The 25,973-nt window shown below is 40.8% G+C and overlaps 1 protein-coding gene across 1 annotated transcript in view; it reads right to left on the bottom strand.

Annotated features, from left to right (window-relative positions):
- Positions 1-3,428: 3,428 nt before the first annotated feature.
- Positions 3,429-25,973, bottom strand: part of PCOLCE2 (procollagen C-endopeptidase enhancer 2) — an 82,693-nt gene continuing 60,148 nt past the window's right edge. The window contains exons 4-9 of the mRNA XM_065942629.1: positions 25,247-25,371; positions 21,811-21,947; positions 14,095-14,249; positions 10,084-10,167; positions 6,985-7,152; positions 3,429-4,007 (exon numbers count right to left, since the gene is read on the bottom strand). Of these exons, the coding sequence (XP_065798701.1) occupies positions 3,877-4,007; positions 6,985-7,152; positions 10,084-10,167; positions 14,095-14,249; positions 21,811-21,947; positions 25,247-25,371 (800 nt within the window). The 3' untranslated portion in view covers positions 3,429-3,876. The remainder of the gene's footprint in view (positions 4,008-6,984; positions 7,153-10,083; positions 10,168-14,094; positions 14,250-21,810; positions 21,948-25,246; positions 25,372-25,973) is intronic.

Raw genomic sequence — 25,973 nt, 5'->3', positions numbered from 1 at the left:
GGATTAAAGACCTAAATGTAACACAAGAAACTATAAAACTCTTAGAGGAAAACATAGGCAGAACACTTGATGACATAAATCAAAGCAAGATCCTCTATGACCCACCTCCTAAAGTAATGGAAATAAAAACCAAAGTAAACAAGTGGAACTTGATTAAACTTAAAAGCATTTGCACAGCAAAGGAAACCATAAGCAAGGTGAAAAGACAACCCTCAGAATGGGAGAAAATAATAGCAAATGAAACAACTGCTGCTGCTGTTGCTGCTAAGTCAAGTCAGTTGTGTCTGACTCTCTGCAACCCCATAGATGGCAACCCACCAGGCTCCTCCGTCCCTGGGATTCTCCAGGCAAGAACACTGGAGTGGGTTGCCATTTCCTTCTCCAATGCATGAAAGTGAAAAGTGAAAGTGAAGTCGCTCAGTCGTGTCCGACTCTTGGCGACTCCATGGACTGCAGCCTGTCAGGCTCCTCCGTCCATGTCCATGGGATTTTCCAGGCAAGAGTACTGGAGTGGGTTGCCCATGCCTTCTCCTGAAACAACTGACAAAGGAATAATTTCCAAAATATACAAGCAGCTCATATAACTCAATACTGGAAAAACAAACAACATAATCAAAAAGTGAGAGAAAGACCTAAATAGACATTTCTCCAAAGAAGACATACATATGGTAACAAACACATGAAAAGATGCTCAACATCATTCATTATTAGAGAAATGCAAATCAAAAATACAATGAAATATCACTTCACACCTGTCAGAATGGCCCTTATTAAAAATTCTACAAACAATAAATGCTGGAAAGGGTGTGGAGAAAAGGGAACACTCTTGAACTGTTGGTGGGAATGTAAATTGATACAGCCACCATGGAAGATTGTATGCAGATTCCTTAAAAAACTAGGAATAAAACCACCATATGACTCAGCAATCCCACTTCTAGGCATACACCCTGAGGAAACCAAAATTGAAAGAGACACATGTATCCCATTGTTCTTCGAAGCACTATGTACAATAGCTAGAATTATGGAAGCAGCCTAGATGTCCATCGACAGATGAATGGATAAAGAAGTTGTGGTACATATACACAATGGAATATTACTCAGCCATAAAAAGGAATGCATTTTAGTCAGTTCTGATGAGGTGGGTGAACAGAGTGAAGTGAGTCAGAAAGAGAAAGATAAATATTGTATTCTAACACATATATACGGAATCTAGAAGAATGATACTGAAGAACTTTTTTACAGGGCTGCAGTGGAGAAACAGACATAGAGAATAGACTTATGGACATGGGGAGAGGGGAGGAGAGGGTGAGATGTATGAACAGAGTAACATAGAAGCTTAATTACCGTATGTAAAACAGGTAGCCAACGGGAATTTGCTGTGTGGCTCAGGAAACTCAAACAGGGGCTCTGTATCAGCCTAGAGGGGTGGGATGGGGAGGGAGGTTCAAAAGGGAGGGGATATAGGTATACCTATGGCTGATTAATGTTGAGGTTTGACAGAAAACAACAAAATTCTGTAAAGCAATTATTCTTCAATAAAGAAAAAAATTGTTTAAAAAAAATCATTGCCATCTATTATTAACCACAAATCTCATCAACGGTTCTAAGTCTTCTGTCATAAATATCAGTGGTATGAATAGTCTGGATTACTTTTTACCTCACTGTGATTCCAGTCCGCTCTCAGAAACCTATGGAGGTATTTCCACTGGTTGTGAAGGAAGCTGATGGCTGCAAACCTGCTACCCGTGGCACACCAATAAGTTTCTGTAAGAAATGCTAAAATCTTTCTTAATTGCTCCCAAGGTCCCATAACATGGGACTTGAAAGGTACTCAGCTGTCTAGAGAAGGGTGGAATCAATCAGGGTTCCACAGTTAAATCCTGGCTGCTCGCAGCTGCCATGTGCCCTCTGTGGGTTGAGAGGGCTTTTCTAAAAGGTGGCACTGGCCAAGGAAGCCGCCCACCAGCCCCTCTGGTTCATCCACTTCCTCAGCTGGTGAATTCCCTGGTTGTTGTTGTCTAGTTGTTGAGTCTGACTCTGCAACCCCTTGAACTATTGCCCTCCAGGCTCTTGGGTCCGTGGAAATTCCCTGGCAAGAATACTGGAGTGGGTTGCCATTTCCTTCTCCAGTGGATCTTCCCCACGCAGGGATCAAACCTATGTTGACCCACATCTCCTATATTGGCAGGCGGATACTTTACTGCTGAGCCACCAGGGACGCCCTATATTCCCTGGTACTGATGGTCATCCCACTGGGAGAATTTAGGAATGATTCCTGACCCTCAAACTAGCCCACATTCATTGATTTCTTCCCCTCCCTTAGCTGCCCAAGCAGGATTCTTCCTTTTGAATTTCCATTTTCTGCTCTTTGAGTGTCTGGTCACATCTAGGGCTGGGAGTTATTATTTTTACCCAAAGGAGTATTTTCCCTTACTTCTAAAACATTGCTTCAGCTATGAGGGACCTTATGACCCAAATCTGTGTTTATGCCCTCGTGTGCTTTCTACCTTCTTTGAATAGGGACAGTTGTTCCCTCTTCTGCAACTCCCAGCTGACAACCTCCTGAGGCTGGTTGCCACACCCCCAGCAAGTGTTTAAAGTAGCTCTGCACACAATGGGAGCGCTTTTACAGTTCTTCCTCTCCTGGGTGAGTATAGATTTTTTAAAGGCAGTGGCAGAATGCATCCCAGCAGATACACCCTGACCCAGTTAACTAGGGATGAACAAAATAATGGTGGGAGGCGCCCTTCTAATTTCTGTACTTCTAATGCAAGTCCTATAAAATGACTAATTATGATTTAGGCTAGGGAAACAAAGACTGAACTCTGCAAGATGAGAGTTTTCCTCTGGGGCAGAGAAGACCTCTTCTAGTGGCAGGAATGGCACTGGGTTTGGACTTAGGACTTCTGAGCTTGATTGCACGTTCCGACTTTTGGGAGGCGTGTGCTCTGAACAAGTTACTAAATATAGCCGAGCTTCCATTTCCATTACAAAGTGAAGGACCTGAACGAGATTCCTGAGGGACACCATTTCAGCTCTCAATTCTCTGGTTCTGCAGAAAAGAATTATAGTCTGTTTACATGACTGGATCCAACTGGTTCCCGCCGTCTTTGGACTGATCTTTCAGTGGTGGTGGTTTAGTTGCTAAGTCATGTCTGACTCTTGCGATCCCATGGACTGTAGCCTGCCAGGCTCCTCTGTCCGTGGGATTCTCCAGGCAAGAATACTGGAGTGGGTTGCTATTTCCTTCTCCAGGGGATCTTCCCGATCCAGGAATCAAATCCGGGTCTCCTACATTGCAGCCAGATGATTTACCAACTGAGCTATGAGGGAAGCCACTTGATAAAAGGACAACCTTACAGGTAAATATCAAGGAATATTCTTTTCATGTTGTTCCACTTTTTAATAAAAAAAAAGTTTAATGGCAATTATATAATCATTTAAAAATATTTTATTAAGCACTGGTTTTAAAAATGCGAGAGAAGAATATAACACCTCAGAGCAAATGCTTGAAGGTAAAACAAATATCACTATAAATATTGCACGTATAAAAATCTCTTTTTTACATCTTCACACAACTCATTTCTAAAATATCCTTTTACAGAGATGCATAAATAAACTGCTTCCAAACTGTCAACGTTTGATACATTTAGTCTCAACACCCCACTGAGTCTGCAGGCTTCCAATTAGATATCTGCTCCTCTTCCGTGCAGGCAACAGAACTTCCATCAGCAACACCCCAGCTCTCCTACCTACATCCTGTGAAGAGTAAATCTCTCTGAATGCTCAATATTTCAGGTTATAAATTTTCTTTTTCTACTGAGAAAAAAGATCTTTCAAAGGCAGTGACAGAACGCAGCTTAAATGGACACAGTGTTAACACTGCTTGTTCTTCAGGGCATCTAGGAGCTTCTGATTCTTGGTCTTGAACATCATGATAAAGCTGTTGGGCATGATCTTGCCTCGCCCATCTTCACCCACTTGACCCATAATTATGTAATTTAAACCTAAAAGAGAATGTAAGATTAATTTTTTTCTCTGTGTGTGTTGGTTTGAAACAACTTAGACTATAACTTACCTCCAGGTAAATGTTCTACAAACGGTGTAATTAGATATTTGTTCTTTCTAGCATAAAATCTTGTTTAAGACTCTCATTGAAAAAAAAAAATCTAACTTTGACAGAATAGAATGTTCCAGGTCTGCTTACATTAGGAAACTGGATGGAATGATTAGACCCAGTCAGGTCCAGTTCTGCGTAAGGTCTAATGTATTTACTGAGTGTCCTCTACAAACACTATTCCTATGAAAAGCTCTCCTTCCTCAAGGGGCCGTCTTCAGAAGGCCCCTCTGGTCCCACTAGGCTTCTGGATCTCCCCAGGCATTTGGCAACTATTGATTCACTGTCTTCCAAGTTGTTGTCTTGAACTTTTTATTAACCCCTCCAACATTTATACTATGTAAGTTTTTTGAGGGCATGGTTGGACCATATACTTCTTTACGTTCTTATAGTCCCTAAAAAGATATGTACTAAAAAGTACTTCTATCTGTTGTTCTATTTTTTTTATATATATCTGTGTGTCTGGTTAAGGTAGGTAGGCCTGGACCGGGGCCACACTGAGGTATGTTGGGTTCAACTCTGAAGATTTACCTTGCTTCAGAAAAATGTATGTGTTACCACCTCCTTTATTCTCCCTCTCCCCCTGTGAGTCATAAGAGACATTTCCCCCTGTATAAGCCTTCCTCTGTGGTCTACCACTATAATTGTACTGGTCCTGAGCCTACGAAGGCTTGGCAGGCTGGGCGGGCAGATGCCACCACAACAGAGATGACAGTAAGTATGAGATCTGATGAGATGAGATGAGATATGACAGTAAGTGTCCAGACCTGGATCATTTGCTGTTCCAGATACTTCTGGAAAGAAGTCTTACCTTTTACAGAGTCTTTACTATTCCCTCTTGAGAGTCAATGGGATTATTATTTGGAATTTATGTGTTTTGCATGCATATTTGTGCTTCTCTCTGATTATTTCTTTAAGAAACTATGTTTTAGAGTGTAATTTCTGAGCAACAGTATGTGAGCATATGAAAGTTGTACTGTGTTGCTTTTTCAACAAACTATAAGGTGGTATTGGTCTTATTTTTCTGACGCTCACTCCTTTTCTTAGTAGTGAGGTACAATGTTACTGTATTAATTTATAATTTATTCTTGATTATATCCTTTCTACATTTTGCTTTGAAATCACCAATTATTTTCTATTCAGAAATCAAGTCCTTAATACTACTTAAATAATATCAACCTTTTATCCATTGTGTTTTCAAAAATTACTCTACCATTTTATTTATCATGTTTGTTTGCATTTTAATCTCATTTATAATGTTATATGAAGCTCTGAAGATCAAATCTGTTATGATAAAACTGATCAAAATTTCCCTTTCTGGCATTTTCCATTTTATTGTAGAAAGATTTTCTTATAATATATATGTTTTTTCAAAAATAGAGTCAATGTGAAGCTGCTGGCCTCTGACTTTTCTGAACAATCTGAATTCATAGTAAAGCTTTCTTAATGTGGATATTTGTATTTCTGCATGTGTGGTAGAGGTTTGGCTTCTTTTGATTGTGGAAGAAATTTGTAATAAGACTGAGAAAAGGAACAAGCTGATGGCGGATGGGAAGTCACGGTTCATTACACAGTGGAGTGCCAGGCATTACTGCCATTCCAGAGAAAGAGAGAGCTGTGCATGTGCTGTTGATGGAAAGCTGTCCACGTACGTATCATGTGGAGGAAAGTTTGAGCAGAAAATGTGTAGAAAGATCCCATTTATCTACATATGTATGTATGTACATTTGTCTACATGCGTATGTACATTTACTCCTTCCAGAACTTTCTGGAAGGAGTTTTTCATTATGCCTCCAGGAAAAGGGAAAGGGCTTCCCTTTTTATTTTAAATCCTTCTCTACTTAGTTGGTACTAGTGGTAAAGACTGCCTACCAATGCAGGAGACATCAGAGATGTGGGTTCAACCCCTGGATTGGGAAGATCCCCTGGAGGAGGGCATGGCAACCCACTCCAGTCTTCTTGCCTGGAGAATCTCCAGGGACAGAAGAGCCTGGCGGGCTATCTAGCCCATAGGTTCGCAAAGAGTCAGACCAAACAGGCTAAAGCGACTAACCATGCACTACTTATTTAACTTTTTAAAAAACCGTAGAACATAACATTACTTTTATATACCTGTTTTAAAAAATCACGTGCTCTGGCTCTAGGGTAATTTTCCTTTTCCTAAAATTTATCTTAATAAGCTCACTCTCACCTGTGAATTTAATAATCTCATATCTACAGATGAGCCCCAGATCTTTCATTCTAGCCCATAGACACCTCTCTCTTCTGAACACCAGCTCTGAATTTCCTGTTCCTTTTTTAAAAAAATATTTTTATTTGGCTGCACTGGGTCTTAGTTGCTGCTCATGGGATCTTCAATCGTCACTGAGGTATGTAAACTCTTAACTATAGCATGTGGGATCTAGTTCCCTGAAGCAGGAATTGAACCCGGGCCCCCTGCATTGGGAGTGTAGAATCTTAGCCACTGGACCACCAGGGAAGTCCTTGAACTTCCTATTCCTTGATAGATATTTTCCTCTACACATAGTAGTGGTACTTTAAGTGCAATAGCTGAAAATCTTTCTCCTGAACCTCTTTCTCTGTCTGTTCCCTACTGATCCAACTTCAAATGCTTCTTGAACTCACTGACCATTTCCACCATCCTGTCTTCTCCCACAAGCTACAGGAACTGCTATTGGAGCCCAGTTCTGCCTGACTCCAAGGCCTTCCTTGTACATCAGAAGTGGGCAGTACATGAGCCGTGACTTGACTTCTCTAGACCAGCCATGGTGTGGAAAGACCCATGACTTGTTCGGAGAGGCTCTTCTTGCCCCTTCTCTGCCCTTGAGCTCCCCTGGAAGATAGAATGGAGTTTTCTTCCTGCTCACCTCTTCTGAGGAGTGGGCACTGCTTGCAGACCACGATGACCTTGGCACTCATGTTCTTGCCGGCCTGCTGAATTGCCAGATTGCCCTCTTTATAAATGTTGATGATCGAGACCGTGGCATGCAAACTCCCACCTCGAGGGATGGTGGTGATGACAGTGCCGGCCAAGACTGCAAAAGAAAACAGTTTTTAAATCATAGGACAGTGAAGACAAATGTAAGCAGAACTGAAAATAGTTGTATTGATACATTCCTCTAACTTTCAGATGGGAAACATTTTAATGTTAGAAAGAAGGGCCTAATAAGAGTCATTAAATTTAATTCTATATATCTGTCACCAAAATTCAGGTTGAAAAACAGGAGTCATGGGGCTGTAATATTACCCTAGCTGTTATGCATTGAAAAAAACCAAAATAACTACCAAAATGCAGTCAGTTGCTGAGACAGAGACTTGTTCCAATGTTTTATCCAACGTGTGGATCAATTACCAAACATGGTAATTGTTAATACTCAACAGGACCGTGTATCTTTAAGGCAGTGCCATAATAAGAAGTTGCATGACGGAGGGTTGAGCCATAAAGATCCGAGTCCTTGTGTCTGTATGGGTGAGCACTTACCTTTCTGTATCTCCCCCTGGCTCCTCTCTTTTTATTTATTTATTTGGCTGAACTGGGTCTTAGTTGCTGCATTCAGGATCTTAGTTCCCCAACCAGGGATTGAACCCAAGCACCCTACATTGGGAGCTCAGAGTCTTAGCCACTGGACTTCTAGGGAAGTCCCTCTGGGTCTTTCATATTCTCTTTCTTATCCATCCTTTTTATCTCAATTAACAAGTCAAAGTATAGAACTGAGGTATAACATTAAATATTTCCTTGGTTAGAAAAACTCTAGCAAAATTCCATTGCTTTTCATTATGTAACTCTCTCTTCTTACCATGTAACACTCAGAGAAGAGTCTTACTTCTGAGCCACAGAAAGAAAGATGCAGAATTTCACAAAGGCATGCTTTGGGCATTTTTTGGAGGGGGTGTATTCCATGTGATGCAGGACTTGCACTGCATGTCTTTTTGATAATCCTATCCTTACCCAGAAAACCAACTGCAGCCCCCAGTCATTGTGAAACCAAAACCTGCCTCTAAAGGGATTTCCTTGGTGGTCCAGTGGTTAAGACTCCATGCCTCCACTGCAGGGGGCATAGGTTCGATCCCTGGTCAGGGAACCAAGAGTTACTGCATGCCTCATGATGTGGCCAATTAAAACAAAAACAAAACCCTGCCCCTAAAAGAGCATTACCAATCCTGATTAGGAACCAACTGGCCTCTGGTAATAATATTGGGTCATTTTGTCGTGTGAATGTCACAATGGAATAGATGGAGTTTTGGACTTGATAATATTACCCTTTCAGGATAAAGTGAAAACTCACTGCTTATGTGGTGTGCAAAGCTCATCACATCAGAATTTTTATTACGCCTTACTTTGATTCCCAGTGATGAGCGATTCTCTGCAAAATGTCAGTTGGTAGCAGAGTGAAATCAGATAGCGCCGAAGGACTGGGAGGGAGATTTCCTTAAGCACCTGTTACAGGAGATCATCCTGGATGTGGGAGCAATGACACCTGGTGCTACTGGTCTTCATTTTCATGCTGGTTATTTGAATTTTGACATGCAAACTCCAGTTAGACTTAGGGCCCTAGTTTTTTTATTGGGGTATAGTTGCTTTGGGGGCATCCCAGGTGGCTCAGTGCTAAAGAATTTGCCTGCCAATGCAGGAGACTCAGGAAACTCAGGTTTATTCCTGGGTCGGGAAGATCCCTTGGAGTAGGAAATGGCAACCCACTCTAGTATTCTTGTCTGGGAAATCCTATGGACAGAGGAACCTGACCGGCTCCACTCTGTGGGATCACAAAGAATTGGACACGACTGAGCTACTGAGCATGCATATAATGTGGTATATAATGCATATAATGCACTTTATAATGTGGTACAACAAACTGAATTAGCTATGTGTTTGTGTGTGTGTGTGTGTGTGCACGCTCAATCATGCCCGACTCTTTTTGACTCCATGGACTGTAGCCCACTAGTCTCTTCTGTTCACGGAATGTCCCAGGCAAGAATACTAGAGTGGGCCGCCATTTCCTCCTCCAGGGCATCTTACCAACTCAAGGATTAAACTCTCACATCTCCTGCACTGGCAGGCGAATTTGTTACCAAATGAGCCACCGGGGAAGCCCTGAATTGGCTATATGTACACATATATTCCCCCTCCCTCTTGAGGGCCCTAGATTCCTTACTGTCCTCACATCTTTACTACAAGATGGTCAATCTGGGCTGCAGTCACCACTTGGAGGCATAAGAAAAAGCAAGCAAAGCCTCCTCTGGGAGGCCTTCTGTGTTGGGTAACCTATTTAGGCTGTAGCAACTTTCTTTTCCTGATAACACTTTTCTTCCATATTCCTTTTAAACATAACCAACATAATTCAACTTGGGATCATTTGCTCTTAAGCAGTTTTTACAGAATGTGCAAGATTTTTTTAATTGGAAAAAAAAATCTTTAGGAATTCTGATTCATTAGGTAATATCTCCTCAGTTTCCAGTTTATAAGCGTTTCCAAATGGATTTCAGATTTTCAAGTTTTAATTTCGTCCTCTGGAGGGACACTGCAAAGGAAATACTTGAATTTCTTCTGAGAGAGGCCAGCTTGGATATGTTTCTGATTTATTTAAGTTGAATTACAGATGTGTGAAAAAATACTCAGTACATGAAAACTATGTGAGAAAAGAAAAAGGATGCCAGGCTTTTTTTCTGGGGTGGGGGGAAACACTGAGCTAGCCAGAATACACAGAACAGCAGTGTCATATACCAGAAGTCAAATTATTAAGTTTTAAGTTTATGTAAGAAATGTATATTTTCTGCATACATTTTTCTCAGTTGTGAACTCATACTTCGAATGGTGCAACACACCTTAGTGTGGAGGAAAATATTTTCCTGGGTAGATGCAGAGTGTAACTGACCCTTTACCATCCCATTCACGGCAGTTCCTTTGAGATTAAGCATGCAGTTTCGGGTTTCTGATTAAAGAGGAAAGGCTGGGTTTTCTTTCTTACCGAAGTTACTTGAGCAATAATTACTCTCCAGGGTCCCCGACCGTCTACACTTCTGCTGACACAGGGCCACAGTGGGCTTTAAACCTTCATTCCAAGAAGAAATACACAAGATTCAGGGAAATGAATGCATATATAATTGGTGTTTAGATCTGAATAAGCCCATTTAAAATTCCCATATATTTCTCTGAGCCACCAATCCGTCACTGCAATGAAATAATTAAAGAACCTGCAAAGGATATTCCTCATGTTACCAACTTCTACTCTTAATTTCCTCAGGGTAACTCAATGTCTTCTGCTGAGCTTTAAACCTGAGATCAAAGATAACCCAAATTTAGCCCTATTCTCTTCTTCCTTTATATATAACTAATGCTGTAACCAAAAATAGATGCAGTCTCAAGTGCCCTGCTTACCGAAAACCCAGAACAACAAATAAGAACACAGAATAGGTTAACTCTTCACTTCACCAAAGGAATCTTATGGGGTTCCCCTGAGTGGAGGGAGTTTTCTTGGTGCATTTGAAATACACAATTACCCAAATGTTAGTATTACAGGTTTTGGGGAACAATGCTCATGTGATGAAGTGTGCTATATCTGTAATTAGATGCAATCCATCACTAAAACATTTTGAGCCTGTCATTGCCTATAAGGATCTTAAGAACTGAGTAGACAAATTTAAAGTACAGCTAAATAGATAAACACGGTGGTTCTCAATTGGGGGTGATTTCTCCCACTAGGTGACATATGGTAAACTCTGGAAATATTTTTGGCAGTCACAACTAGGGGATGATACCAGCATCTAGTAGATAGATAACCAGTGATGCTGCTCAACATTTCACAGTGAACAGGTCAGCCCCCAACAGCAAAGAATCATCTGGCCAAAAATGTAAATAGTGCCAAGGTTGGAAAGCTGTGATATGATGATGATAATATTTAATCCTTATGAAATGAAATGAAAATATTTAATCCTCATTATCATCATTAAAAATGTTTCCAAAACATTTGGTAATGATTCCCTTATATGTGGCAACATCTTAGGAGGAACTAAACAGAACAACTGTCATAGAGTTGTGCATATTGGGTAATTTGTCCTTCTAATATGTTCTGCTAACCCTTCTGTGAATTTACTCTTAATTTGTATCCCTACTTATCTCCAAAAGGATCTAAAGTGGATTACAATATTAAAATATACACAGCATAATGTTAAAATATACATAATAGCATATATATATATATATATATATATATATATATACATATATTTTAGAGAAAGAGCTCAGAAAGCATTTAGAGGGAGTATTGTTCTAAAAGTTGGGGACCTAAATTTATCTAATTCACTGAGTCCAAAGCTGAGTGCCTTAGTGGTTCTCCTTGTCTGATGAAAGAGCATCTTCTTACGAGGACCACTTGAAACCAGCTCCTTCTCGGCCTCAGGACATTAGTCTGGACGTTGGGTGGGTGTCCCACGTGTCACACCGTGACACGCTTCGTCTTCCTGTCTGCTCTCTGCTGCCCTGCACACCCAAGCGTGGCACCGGGTTTTCAGCTTTCCTCTTCACGTGCTCCCTCAACCATCTTGGTGGGTCCTCCCTCCTTGGGGACGATCCCTCTCTGGCTGTAGCCTAAACCCTCCCCCCGCCCCAGATGTTCCCTCTGACCCATCTTTGCCCCTCAGTCCCAAGCTCATGTGTCCTTCTGCTGAAGTCTCACCACCAATCTCATCCTTCATCCAACAGAACCTCCTTCCCTTCATGCTTATTTATTTAATCTCCTAGTCTCATGACTACTTTTTCTTTCTTTCTTTAGAGGTTCAACATACTGACCCCTCTCCTATTTCCCACTCCACTGACCTGGCCCATCTTAATTCCTTAGCTTCTCCCATAGTTTTCATGGTCTGTTAGTTCAGTCATTTTCTTAACAATACTTACACTCCTGTTCCGCCCTGCCCTCTGCCCTCTGCCCTTTGGGAGTCCTGTGGGAGACTCTTTCCTCTTTCTATGCCTGCTCACAGACAGCTGAGAACACAAGCAGACCCTCATCCAAGTGACAAGCTGCCCCCACAGCCCCCAGGGCTCCCACCTCCCTTCTCGTTCTCAGCGGGTGACCTTGCCCATTTTCTGGTGAGAACAAGGATCACAGAACGAAATGTCCTCCACCAGACCTCCGAGCTGTCTCCATCTGTACCCTCACTTCCTTCCTCTCCTAAGAGAGGAGGCTGTCTACCTCTGGCCTAAGGTCTGTCCTTCTGCATGCCCTCTGGAGGCATCTTTGTGGAAATTTCCTCCTCAGTTATTCCCTTGCTCCGCCCTTCTGTTTTCCCTCCTTGCAAGCTACTTCCCCTTAGCTTCACCACGTTCAAACACTCAGGTTCTCTACCTCCCTTCCCCAGGGCCTCTCTTCCTCCGGCAGCCTCCACATCATGAAATCAGATGGCACCACTCTATTCCTGCTCTTGTTTAAAGTCTCATCAACATCTGAGTGAGATGAAGTCTCAACATTAAGTGAGAATCTAACCCTGAACTTTGCTTAAATCCACCAACAGCTTCCTCCACACTTAGGATAAAATCCCAAATACTTAGAGCTTGAGGAGCAAGGTGATAGAGCCCAAAGATGAAGCTAGAAGGAGAGGCCCCAGGGACACAGTGTGAAGGAGACTGGCCCCTGCGCTGTCCTCTGGTCTGGCCGCGGGCCACAGGAGGCTTTTTAAATTTAATGAAGTTAAAAATTCAGATCTTTAGTTGCACTAATCACATTTCAAGCATCTAAAAGCGGCCACCGTATTGGAAGGCATAGGTGTAGACAAGAGGGGGAAAGATACAGTCTGCGCTGTTGGGAGTGGGGGAAGGGGCAGGGCATGCGGTGGGGAGTTAAGATAGAGAAGTCAAGGGAACTCTAGGAGTGTGGCTCCAGATGCTGTGGCCCAGGCTTGAGAAAATAGGTGGAGAAGCAGAAATGAGACAGAATATAGTGTGACAGAAATGAGGTAAATCTGATGCATTTTCATTTCAGTGGCTAGCAGTTGCAAACCTGTAGGAGATAATTAAAAATCCATGTTTGCAACTTCAGAGAAAGTTTAGGACTCGATATAAAAGCTGGAGAACCACAAGGGTGCAGACAGATGATTCACTGGAAAGAAGGACACCAAGGTCCACCGAGAGAACTGGAGAAAAACTGCTGCGACGTGCGGCAGTACACTTCCTGGCCGCAAGGTGGCACACTTGCGGAGCGCTCAGAAGAAGCAGCCCTTCTGGAAGCGCCTGCACTCGGGACAGCCCTCTCTGCGAACTGGCAGAAAACGGTGGGCAACAAAGCTGGGCTTGTTTCAGCCTGTTTCACGTCTTAACCTTAGACTCCCCCTTCCCACTTTTTTCTCCTCCCTTTTAGACTTTGAGATCTGAGGCCTGAAATCCTGGAGGGCTGTGCTGACGGGGTGTAGAGACAAGGAACAGGAACCCTCTGTTGCCCTTGCATTTCTTAGGTCATACCCAGACCAGAGGCCCCCAACTGGTGTCTACAATACATAGAATATTTTTGTTTGATTTACTCCAGTTTGAAAAACTAATATATTTTGTATGGCACATTTTGGATCATACCCCTGCCCACAACAAAGTCCAAATACTGGCAGAAATGAAAACAGGCAGGAATCAGGGCCCTGGAATTTTAACCCCAAATACTACAGTTCTATGTAACAAACAGAAAAACATGATTTTATAAGTGCCAAGAAAGAAAATGAGGCTTGTTATGATCTCTACTTATAATAGGGTTCCTAGTATTTCTAAGTGACCATAATTTTCTTGGATAACATTTTAAAATTATTAGCTTATAAGCATTCTTATATCTTATACTTTTCTTTCATTAATGAAATCATATTATTCTCTAATGTAGGTTTTTGTCTTATTTAACTTATTTTAGTTTCAAGTATTTTCCTCTTAATCAGTTGCTTTTTTTCCCCCACTTCAGAAGAATTTTTATTATACTCCTCAAGTCTGAGTAGAAATTTCAAAGCAGACTTACTTGTAGTCGCCACAAAGGTGGTGGTAACAGGCAGTGCAGTGGTTGTCGGCAATTTTTTGGGCCTGAATTTGTAGTGACCGATAAATCCATCTGCAGTTAAACTTAAATCTGATAAAAACTGAATGAGAAGTTCGTTTCTCTCAGATACAATCGGCCTAAAAGGAAAAAAAAAAGTTTTAAAAATGCATATATACAGATTTAAAAGTGTAAGGGACACCTCTGAAATGTAGAACTAACTTTCCTTTAATTTCCAACAATAGGTTACTCTCTGTTTAAACCGAAAAGTTGAAAGACTTAAAAAGATGACATTCTTAACCTGCTCGATATTCATGCAAATAGCTAACATTTACTGAACGTTTGCTCAGTCAGGCACTGTGCTTTTTGCAAACTGTTGAATTGTGCTTTCACAACAACCCTGTTGTTATCCCCTTTTTATGGAACAGGTGACTGAAGATCAGCAAGTTCAAGTGATTTGCCCAAGGTCCTCAGCTTGTGTGTAAGAGAGTCAGGATTTGAACCCAGGACCAGGTGCCTCTGGAGACAGTGGCAGACACTAGGGACCATGTAAACACTGAAGCTGCAGCTGGTGCTTCATAAGCACTCTAGGGTCTGGTCTGACTCAGCAACCACACAGCATCTTTGAACTAAGACTCAGTTCCGGCTGGCCTGGGGAGCTAGGGATTGCTGGTCATGGGGAATCAGATGGAGAAACCTGGTGAACAAATTTCCGCATCCTGTGAAGACACAACCAAAGGGATCATCTCAGCAGGCTGGTCACCCAGGGATAAGAAAGCCATGCAGAATTTAATGGGACTTTCATTTCGTTGTTAATAAGAGTTCTCATGCGTGCCTAAAATGGAAACCTTTCTGTTTATAATCTGGGTAGCAAAATGCTCTTAAGGAGAAAGAGAAAGTGATTACTTTGATTTGGTGGTCACGAACAACCTCATTAAGAATCTAATTTTAAAGCAATCTTAGGGGTGTGCTGGTTAGTTGGGACTAAAGATTTAGTGGCAATAATTACTGAGGCACAGAAGCTCTCTTACTTAAATCTTAGGGGATAACTGTATTATAAAAGGTGGTAGTTTCATCTAATCTTTTGCTATTATTTAAACAATGGTTTTAAAATGCTGTCTGGCTAATTCCATTTGAAAACTATTTAATTCAAAAGTGGAAAAAATTAAAGTTATTTAACTGAATTAATTGGTGGTTTGACTAAACTCCTTTTTTGAGGCATCTTCTCAGCTGAACCATTTCTTAGGCATCTTGGACAACAAATAAATGAGGCAACTCTTGTTTTCCCTCACCTATCAGCTACTTCGAGTTGGAAGCATGGAGGGGAAGGTAGATCTGGACTTGACCACCAGTTAGAAACAGTACAGGGTCTTCTCCATCCTGAAGGTTATTGCCTTCCGAGCCAAGGGATGAACCAAACCTAAGAACGAGCTCTGTGACCTCGCTTTTGCCTTCCAGTCACAAAAATGGGACCAAGGTCATTTAAATAATGCTTCTGAGCATCAAGCCACAAACGCGAATATTTTATCCTGCTTCTGAAAATATTCCATGAAATAAACACAGCGTGGATGAAACACATGAATTCTCAACTACAATTACAAATAAGACATGTTAACCTTGTTTAAATGATAAAATTACAAAAAGCACTTCTTGTAAGCAGCAAAGAAAACCTGAAGATCCAACCAAGCCAGCCTTATGGGCACGATGTTATAATTATAGTGATCATTCACTGCCTCTTGTATGAACTAATCTTGGAAGCACTATACTGGAAGCTGAATTTTCTCAAGGAAGAGTATTTTTGTAACAAAGACATATTTCAGCTATGCTGCTACTGAGCTTTAGTATGAATGTGACAGAACTGCAGTGCCATAAATGTACTGAGGGCCAAGTGTTGCATTTGCAAATTAATGTTACAATCACTTGAGAGGCAAGGGGACATCTCATGTGTGTCCATTCACCACTAGCAAATCCCAGGACTGGATGAAGGATGCTGTCTGCTGTCTTATAGAATTGGCAATGAGAACTGTCTGCAGCCTACCGACCACCATATTTCTTGACTCACCTCCTCATCTTCATCTCTACCACCCTTCCCTACTTCCTTGTCTTTAGCTGGATGGCTCCCACAGCCTCCTCCCTGTTCCTTTTGTCTAGGAGGGGGTTCTGGGGGCACCGCCCTCTCATTTCCCCCACCTGCATGGGGAGGGCCCCCATGTCTGCATGATGTGGAGTCCCAACTCCACTCTCCGCCTCCTCTCTCTCTCCCACTCAAGGTGCAGGCTCCAGAAGAGCACCCATCTCCTCTGTGTGTCTTTACAACCAAACTCTGCTTGGAACGAATCGTCTGTTCTGTATCTAACAAGACTCAGCTTCAAGAAGCATAATCTCCCCCAATCTCCCCACCACTTGTCCCTACTGGACCAAAGTACTCCTTGTCAGAAATCCACCCAAGACTTTTGTTGCAAATTTACCTGTCTGCCTTATTTCCAGCCCTCCTGCTACTCACCTCCGTATCTTTTGTTAATTTTGGAGTTCCAGGTCCCTAACATCGTGCCCACCACATGGCTGGTAAACGTTTCTGAACTGAATCCAACGGTACTGATGCTGCATTGAATGAGGCACAGGGATGCTGGTGGCGACCTGACAGTCACCACACTCCCCCTCACACATCTAACAGGGGAAAGCTCCCCAAACAGGCTTTCTCACTGTCTGTACTGCCCCACCCAGGAGTACTCTGAATGTGGGAAGACGCTCCTCTGGTCCAAATGCTAGTTGGTGGGCTGCAGTCCAGCTCTTCCAGGCAAACTTCTCAGGAAGCCAGGACTGCTCAGCCACCCCCACCCACCCTCGTGGAGGCAACTGCTACCCTGAGTTTGTGCTTCTTCTTTCCCTTCCTTTATCTACAGATTTACTTATATAAGCTATGGTTTGTCCAGTAGTTACGTGGAGGGTTGGACCATCCATGAGAGTTGGACCATAAAGAAGGCTGAGTGCCAAAGAATTGAGGCTTTTGAACTGCAGTGTTGGAGAAGACTCTTGAGAGTCCCTTGGACAGCAAGGAGATCAAACCAGTCCATCCTAAAGGAAATCAACCCTGAATATTCATTGGAAGAACTGATGCTGAAGCTGAAGCTCCAGTGCTTTGGCCACCTGATGTGAAGAGCCGAATTGTTGGAAGAGACTCTGATGCTGGAAAAGTCTGAGGGCAGGAGGAGAAGGGGGTGACAGAGGATGAGATGGCTGGATGGCATCACCGACTCAATGGACATGAGTATGAGTAACTCTGGGTGATAGTGAAGGACGTGGAAGCCTGGTGTGCTGCAGTTCATGGGGTCGCAAAGAGTCAGACACACTGAGTGACTGAACAACACCGTTCTATATCCATATAACCTTAGGTTATAATCCATATAACCTACAAGTTTGTACGCTTTTAAACTTCATATATATGAAAGCATATAGTGTGTCTTCTTCTGTTTTTTTTTTTACCCTCAACATTACAACTGTGAGATTTATTCACTATGTTCATGGCTATAGAGTGTGAACTGCAACAGAATCTGACTATTCTCTTGTTGATAAACTGTTTACTCTCCCTCTGGAACAAACAACATAAAAAAAGAGAACACTTTTATGTCTTGTGATGCACGAGGGCAAAAGTGTCCTTAGTGGACACACCAGAAGGTTAGGGTATACTCTCTACACTAGGTTAAAGGATACAAGTTCATGTTCAATTTTAGTAGATATTGCCAACTGATTTCCAAAGTGATTGCACCAATTCATATTCTTCTCAAAGATGTATTCACTGTGCAGCTTTCTTCTTCTGGGAATGCCTTTCCATGTCCTTTGCCCATTTTTCCTATTAAGTTGTTACTTTTCCCTCACTCACTTTTAAGAATTTCTTGATATGTTCTGGAAACTAGACCTAGGTCTTTGTCAAGTATATCAAATATTTTACAAACATCTGTCTCCGTTTTGTGCCTTCTCTTTTCTCTCCCTTTAAGGTGTGTTTTGATGAGCAGAAATTCTCATTTAAACTTCTCATTTAAGTTCCACCTGTAACCCATCTATAATTGATTTTTGTGTGACATAGATATGAACACAATTCATTTCCCCATGGAAACAAAAATGGTCCCTGCCTCCATTCTCAACAGGACCATCCTTTGGCTGCTGACCTTTGGGACTCTGAAATGTGCCCACTCTGTAGAGACACGTAGAGAAGTCTGTAGAGACACGTGGATGTGTCTCTGGCTTCTCGGGTGTTTTCATTAGTCAATTTTTCTATCTCTCTGTTAAAACCACACTGTCTTAATTACAACAGCTTTCTGACCTTGTTCCACCGTGGTAGGTCAAACCTTCCTGCCAGTTCTTCTCCTGCAAAACTTGCCTGATCAGGGATCAAGCTGCTGCGCCGCCTGCATTGGGGCCGTGGAGGCTTACCCACTGGACACTGGCGAAGTCCTGTAGCGTTCTCTATTTACCCATTAGACCAAGCCTGCTGGCTTACAGCCTTCTACCTCTTCACTTCTACTTTCTTTAAGAGGTTACCTCATTCACATCCATATTTACTGTGGCATATTATAAAGTTTCACAATATCATCACCCGATTCTCAAACAAGACAGAGACCCGAGAATCCTTCAACTCTATATCCAGTATCTTTGCTCAGCGTTTGTTCCTGCATTTCAGTCTTTTATTCTGTGGCCATTGCCTTTCTGCCTGATTTAGTCATAATGCAGTGTCTTTAGTTTGGCTTTGTTGGCAGTAAACTGTCTCAGCTCTTATTCAACTGAAAATGGCTGTATGTCACCCACATTCACAAAAGAGAAGTTTTTCTGGGTAATTAATTCTAGAGTAACAGTTATTTTGTGTTAGCATTTTGAAGATATTTTTCTAAGACCTAACTTTCATTGTTGTACTGAGAAATCAGTTAGGCTCTTTGTGATAATCTGTCTTTTCTTCCTGGATCTTTTTAACATCCTTCTTTGCTGTTTTGTGATTTTACTATAATACATGTAGGCATGGATCTATTAAAATATATATTGCTTAGGTTTTATTGACTTCTCATATTTGATCATTGATATCTCGCCTCCATTTTGGAAAACACTCAGCTAGTATTTCTTCAAACATTAAATTTCCTATATTCTGTATTTTTTCTTATGGAACCTTGATTAAGTGTATATTAGGTTCCTTCACTCTAGCTTCTATAAATCTTAACCTCTCTTCCATATTTTCCATCTATTTGTCTCTTTGTGCCATGTTTCAGGTAATCACTTCATACCATTTCTCAGTTCCTTAAATCCTTTCTGGAACTATGTCATATCAATTATTTAACATATGTATTAACTTTCTTGTTTAAACTATTATATATCTCAGTTCTGGAAATTCTGTTAGATTCTTTGTTAAATCTATTTGATCGTTTCTAAACGTCTCTTGGTTCTTATTCACTTTCAACAGTCTGTACCTTAAAGGCTTTCAAGTAATATATTTTACATGAATTTCTTTGCACATACTTATTTTACATTCTGTATCTCATAATTTTACTATATTTTACTATATATAGTAATTATATAGTTAATATTTAATTAATATTTAATTAATATATTTAATTTATATTTAATTAATATAAAATTAAAATATGTATGTTTTAATTTTACTATATTTTTACTGATTACTATAATCAGGCCTCTATAGGTCTGATTATAGCTTATTTCTGCTGATGATTGTTTATGTTGGCTTTTTCTTCATGTTTCATGATTTTTTTGATTAGTACTTGTATTTCTTGAAACTATTTATAGGAATTCTTAAAGCCTAAGTTAAGATGCATTCTTTCAGTGAGGATTTGTGTTTTCCTCTGTCATACCATGTGGGCACTCACAACTTGGAAATTCTTTAAGTTTCTGACTGCATTTTTTGGGGAATAGTCAGGTAGTGTAAATTATAACCTCAAATTCACATGTGGACTGGTTTTTGGTTAAGAATTCCCACCAGAGACTATTTTTCTTCCTTTCACCAGAAGCCAAGGCCCCAAATAGCCAATTTTCCTTATTTTCTCCCTTGGAGGGGAAGGAAAATTAATTCAACCACATTGGTGTCACATAGTCATCTCCAAAGCCAAATTTGTGTATAGTAACTTTGAAAGTAATGGCAACCCACTCCAGTATTCTTGCCTGGAAAATCCCATGGACAGAGGAGCCTGGCGGGCACTACAGTCCACGGGGTCACAAAGAGTCAAACATGACTGAGTGACTGATTACACACCCGTTTAAATTACTACTAACTTGTACATATTTAAATTCTTAATATTATCTAACTTGATAAATATAAATGAATCTAAACTGGCAAGTAACTTGGGACTTTCCTAGTGGCCCACTGGCCAAGATGCCATGTTCCCAATGCCTGGGGGGTGGGGGAAGAGGGCGGGTTTGATCCCTGGTCAGAGAACTAGATTCCACATGCTGCAACTAGGAGTTTGAATGCCACAACTGAGACCCAGCACAGCCAAAGAAATAAATAAAAATAAATTTATAAAAAATAAAGGAACTGCTGTGCTTTAATTCTAATGTGCCTTTGGGAAATCACAGAAATTCACTAAGATCAAGTGATGCAGATACTCTCATTAGGTTGAAGAACAGGGTAAGAAAGACTATGTATTTTTTTAGAAAGACTATTTAAATTAACACAATGGTTACTTGCGGGCAAGCAGTAGTCATTTAAACTCCCACCTTTACTAGTATTGTATGCGAAGGTGTGACATGTAGCTTAGTCACTAAGTCGCATCTGACTCTTGTGATCCCATGGACTATAGTCCACCAGGCTCCTCTGTCCATGGGATTCTCCAGATAAGAAGACTGGAATGGGTTGCCATGCCCTCCTCCAGGGGATCTTCCCAACCCAGGGATCGAACCCAGGTCTCCTGCATTGCAAGTGGATTTTTTACAGTCTGAGCTACCAGGGCTTACTCAGCAAGAATTTGGGCAATCATGTGAGGAAGCATAAAGCCCCCAAAGGTCCAGGACAGGCCTCTCATCAGGTAAAATCATCTGCAACCAGCTAGCCCAAGCTTCCAGGTTTCCTCATCTGGATTCTCAGTAAACAGCCCCCAGATTTTTCCTTAGAATTTTCCTAATTCTGCTGTGATACTGGATCTCCCCTCACAGGGTAGAGAGGTTTCCAGGGCTCTGGCTTAGCATCTGCGCCTGGGGCATCACCAACTCTGCTTCTGTTTATCTATTCAGCTGCCCACGCCTCTCTGCTCTCTTGTTAACGCTGCCTTGCTCTCTGGGTTGGCTGTTCTTTGTGGTGTTGCTGTATGGGACTCCACTGGGAAGGAACCCAAGAATTTGTGAACAAAACACCAACACAGCATCTTCCAGAAAATACAGTATAATTGGGCAATTTTAGGGGACATCCCTGGTGGTCCAGGGGTTAAGACTCCCCCTTGCAATACAGGGGACTTGGGTTCGATCTCTGGTTGGGAAACTAAGATCCCACAAGCAGAGCAACTAACCCTACATGCCACAACTGCTGAAACGCACACGCCACAACCAGAGAGTCCGTGTGCACAACATAACAAAGATCCCGCGTGCTGCAGCGAAGAACTGACGTAGCCGAGTAAAGGAAGAAATACTTTAAAAACATATTAAAAAATAATCAGACAATTTCATAAGAAACAAGTTTAGCGCCCCTAAAATAAAACAGGTGCTACTTACGCAGGGGGGCTGTCGCCACAATACTTTCCAATTCTTTCAGCGTCGTTGATCTCCCCACCATTAAACACAGCCACGTAATCGTACCGGCAGTAGTTATCACGCTCAACATCAAATTTCTCAAACTTTAATTCTATAAGCTTTAGTGAAAGGACAACATTAGAAGGGTCAAAGGGGTAGTGCAGGATAGCCTCAAACAGAATTATTCCTCTCCCCAGGTTTGTAAGGGTACTGTTTTTCCTTCCTTAAAAAATGTATTCACCTTGTTTAAATTTTTTCTTATCGTTTTCAAACTTCTTTAGTTAACAACATTGTGTTATTCTCTTGCTTTCATTTTTAACTATTTCAAAAGATCACTTAAAGCCCTAGATCAACCCTAGTTAGGATTTTTTTAAGGTTTTTTTTAAATTGTGGTACAAGTCACATAATCTAAAACATACAATTTTAATCAGGCTTCCCTGATAGCTCAGTTGGTAAAGAATCCACCTGCAATGCAGGAGACCCTGGTTTGATTCCTAGTTCGGGAAGATCTGCTGGAGAAGGGAAAGGCTACCCACTCCAGTATTCTGGCCTGGAGAATTCCATGGACTGTATAGTCCACGGGGTCACAAAGAGTCGGACGTATATATCTGTATAGTTGCATGGCACTTACATTCACACTGTTGTGCAACTCTCACCGTCATCCGTCTCCTGAATATTTCACCTTCCTAAATTGAAACTCTGTCCCCATTAAACTCCAAGTCCCCATTCTTCCTCCCCCACCGCCGGCCCCTGGCATCTACCAATGTACTTTCTGATTCTATAATTTGATTATTCTAGGTACCTCGTATAAGTGGAGTCAAACAGTATTTGTCTGCACTTATAGAATCCCATGGACAGAGGAGCCTGGCAGGCTAAAGTCCACGGGGTCGCAAAGAGTCAGACACGACTCAGTGATTAAACAACAAGTGTATATTAGAATGCATTTTTAAGGTTACCAATTTAGGATCTTACACATGGGAACTCTGTTTATTTACAGCTAAGAAAGTACAGAAACACTAGATAATCCTAGCAAACTATATTAAGACTTAAATTGGGTTTGTATTGGAGTGGAAATTGGGGCTATATACCAACTTCATTCTTCTCTAGAGGAAAACTAATAGAAATAAAAAGTATTACCTACAATGTCCCCTGAAGTAGTGTATGTTTGTGTACGTGTTTGGTTGTCTGAGATGGGTGGACACAGCAGTTCTACCTTCAACGGAAGGAGACTAATATTCCCATCACATGCAAAGAACTTCAGGACCAGAGGTTCGGGGAAGTGGGAATTGACTCTGATGTCTTCTGAAAATATGTTCTAAGACTGTGTCTGCCAAGCACAGTGTGCTTGGCGATCTGGTTGATTTTTAAAGAGTTTGCATAGAAGCATAAATGCATAAAGTCAGTGTTAGATTTCTGAAGGTTTTTTTTTTTTTGGCACGGGTACCAACAATAGTGTCCTAAAATACTCAAGTCAATAGGAAGTTTTGATCTAAAAGCAACCACTCCCCTTATAAAAGCAGATCTTTGAAGAGTACCTCCACCGTATGAATCAAAGGAGGTCTCAGTGGGTTCATAAATACCCATGGCACCCAGAGACTGGTCCCTATTCTTCCTGTGTAGGCAGGCAACCCTCCCTACTGCTTATGGAAGATAATAGGTGTTAACTCATGTTAAGACAGTCACGTTGTTATTAGCTATTAGCTAGCGAAGACTTGGACAGTAATGTGGGTGAAGTTGTAACAGCAGTGACATCACAAAGAGACATAAAAGGAAAGTTTGGCTTTGAACATGATTGCCACATACCCACATATTTATCCACTTTTCAAAAGCACAGTGAAAGGGTGAATAATAGCTTATTCATACTCAATACTGCTTTAAGTTACATTAAAATATTTCCCTTTTGGGTCCTGTAACTTTTCATTGGTCAGAAATAAAATGCATTCCAGGTTACTAAAAAATTGGCTGAACTTAGAAATTGGTTACAAATTTTTGGAGAGAAGATAAAAATAAGGAGGTAAAGTGGAAAGCTATGATTTTTTTTAAAAGATGTCTTTTAATAGAAGAAAATGCCCAAAGATTTACGTAGAAATTACTTAAGACTTAATTTTCTCTTATTATTTTTCTCATTTGGACAGTTTCCACTGATTTCAGACACTACAACTATGACTAGAGACTCAATTGGCTAAAGTCAAAAATTACATAAATAAAATCCAAATGTAATTTAAATAAAGAGAAAAACTTGGGGAAAAGATGCTAAGTTGTAATCTGCAAGTATACTTAAATGGAAATTACTTAATCTAACATATTTACAAATGACACAAAGAGAAAAATGATCAATACAATCTCAAGAATTACATAATAGCTTAAATGTTGGATAAATTTAATTTTTAAATGTTATCTTAAACTATAAAATGTTCAATAGATTTACAGAATTCTTTATTATCAAATAAATGAGTAAATTTTTCATTTAAACATAAAACTGAGTTTTAGGATTATGATCAAAGTATGTGTGTGTGTGCACTCAAATCACTGAGTTGAATGGTATATTTGCCTGAATAATTTTCCACTAAGGAAATGAATATATGGCAAACAGTATTTGTGTAAACAAAAGATCAAGTTAGAAAAAAATTTTTTAACAATATCATAATAGTCACCATACAGTGTTTGGATTAAAGCCTATGTTTCCCAAGATAATAATTTTTAAAAGTTATTTTCAAAATTCTATAGCAAAGAGTTGGTCTATTCTCATGCTAAGTTCTGTCCTGAAATTAACATCTGAAAGTGGTCCCCAGAAAGGGTAAAAATTTATATAACCACAAACTAATAAACACTGGAAAACTAGATCTCTGTTGATTGTTTTAGAGCAATGAATAGTTATTTGTGGGGAACCTGCACCAATTTTAAACAACAACCAAAAAAAGAAAAAGAAAAACCATCACAGAGCACAGCAGTTTTCATGTCAGAGACCTTGTTCTTAGAAAAGATGATGTGATGTGCTTGCACTGGCTTTGTTGAAGTGAAGCATTCTGGCTGTTTTGGATTTGGTGATTTGGATTGCTATTACCAGCTCATGATGCTCTGTGAGCAGATGGTAACCTTAGGTGTACGTAAACCTGGGGATTTCTTGTCCTGCTGCAGTTAGTCACTGCCGCTCATAAACCCGTGCTTATGACACCTTCCACAGAGTTTAAACAGCCTCATGTGGGATTTGCAGGCCATTTGTATTTTAAACCTGTTGAAGATTATAATTCTCTAATGGGAAATTAAATCCATGACTTTGCAAGTCAAAGAGCACAAAGGCAACTTTAACCTGGGTCTCTGCATGAAGACAGCAAGGCCTTCCTTGCCTGTATCTTTAACAGTTCACACTGGGCAATTAACACATGCATACTTCCTTCATGTTTTCAGGGAACCTCACCTGATTCTTTGGGGCTACGATGTGCCACACACAAGTGACTCCTGCAGGGTAATCACGGTCTGGCCAGTTGGGGGTTTTGAAAGAGCCGGACGGTCCTTCAAGGAGTCCGCCACAATACTGATCACCTGAAGTTATTAAAAATGAAAAAAAGTCCAAGTTTATGGCAATGCAACCATAAGAAATTAGTAACTTAGAATATTGATAACATAATAAAGGCAATAGCAGACGCTTTTAGTTTTTCCCTTAAAAAATGGTTGCATATTCTTTAAACACACACACAGACACACACATACGCATACACAGAATGATCACGAAGTTACCTGATAGATCACATCAGCATAAGAGAGTGAAGGAGTGAAATGAGGGCCATAGACTCTTTTCTTTTCCCCATTTTTTGGATGAGACCAAACATTTGGGCGGGTACTCACTCATTCAAAAACCATGCAGGCTCAACCAATTCTATGCATTTAAGAACTCAAGGCAGGGCTATTTATTAATAAGGCTAAAATTCAGGTCCATGGACAAAATTTTAATGAGCTATTATAGGCAACTCTTATTACTAGAAAACTGTTTATAAATCTTTCACAATTTTCAAGAATAATTTTGTCTAAACAAACTGTTTATAAACTGTCAGTAATACAGAAAAGCATTAAAGGTAGGATTGATTTCTAGATTAGGCTGATGTTGGGCAAGCTCTCTCCTGGTCTGAGAAAAGTGACCTGGTCTG

The sequence above is a fragment of the Muntiacus reevesi genome, chromosome 8, assembly GCF_963930625.1.
Source record: "Muntiacus reevesi chromosome 8, mMunRee1.1, whole genome shotgun sequence".
Taxonomy (NCBI): Eukaryota; Metazoa; Chordata; class Mammalia; order Artiodactyla; family Cervidae; genus Muntiacus; species Muntiacus reevesi.
The sequence above is the reverse complement of the archived record's forward strand: the minus strand, read 5'-3'. Positions and strand labels throughout refer to the sequence as shown.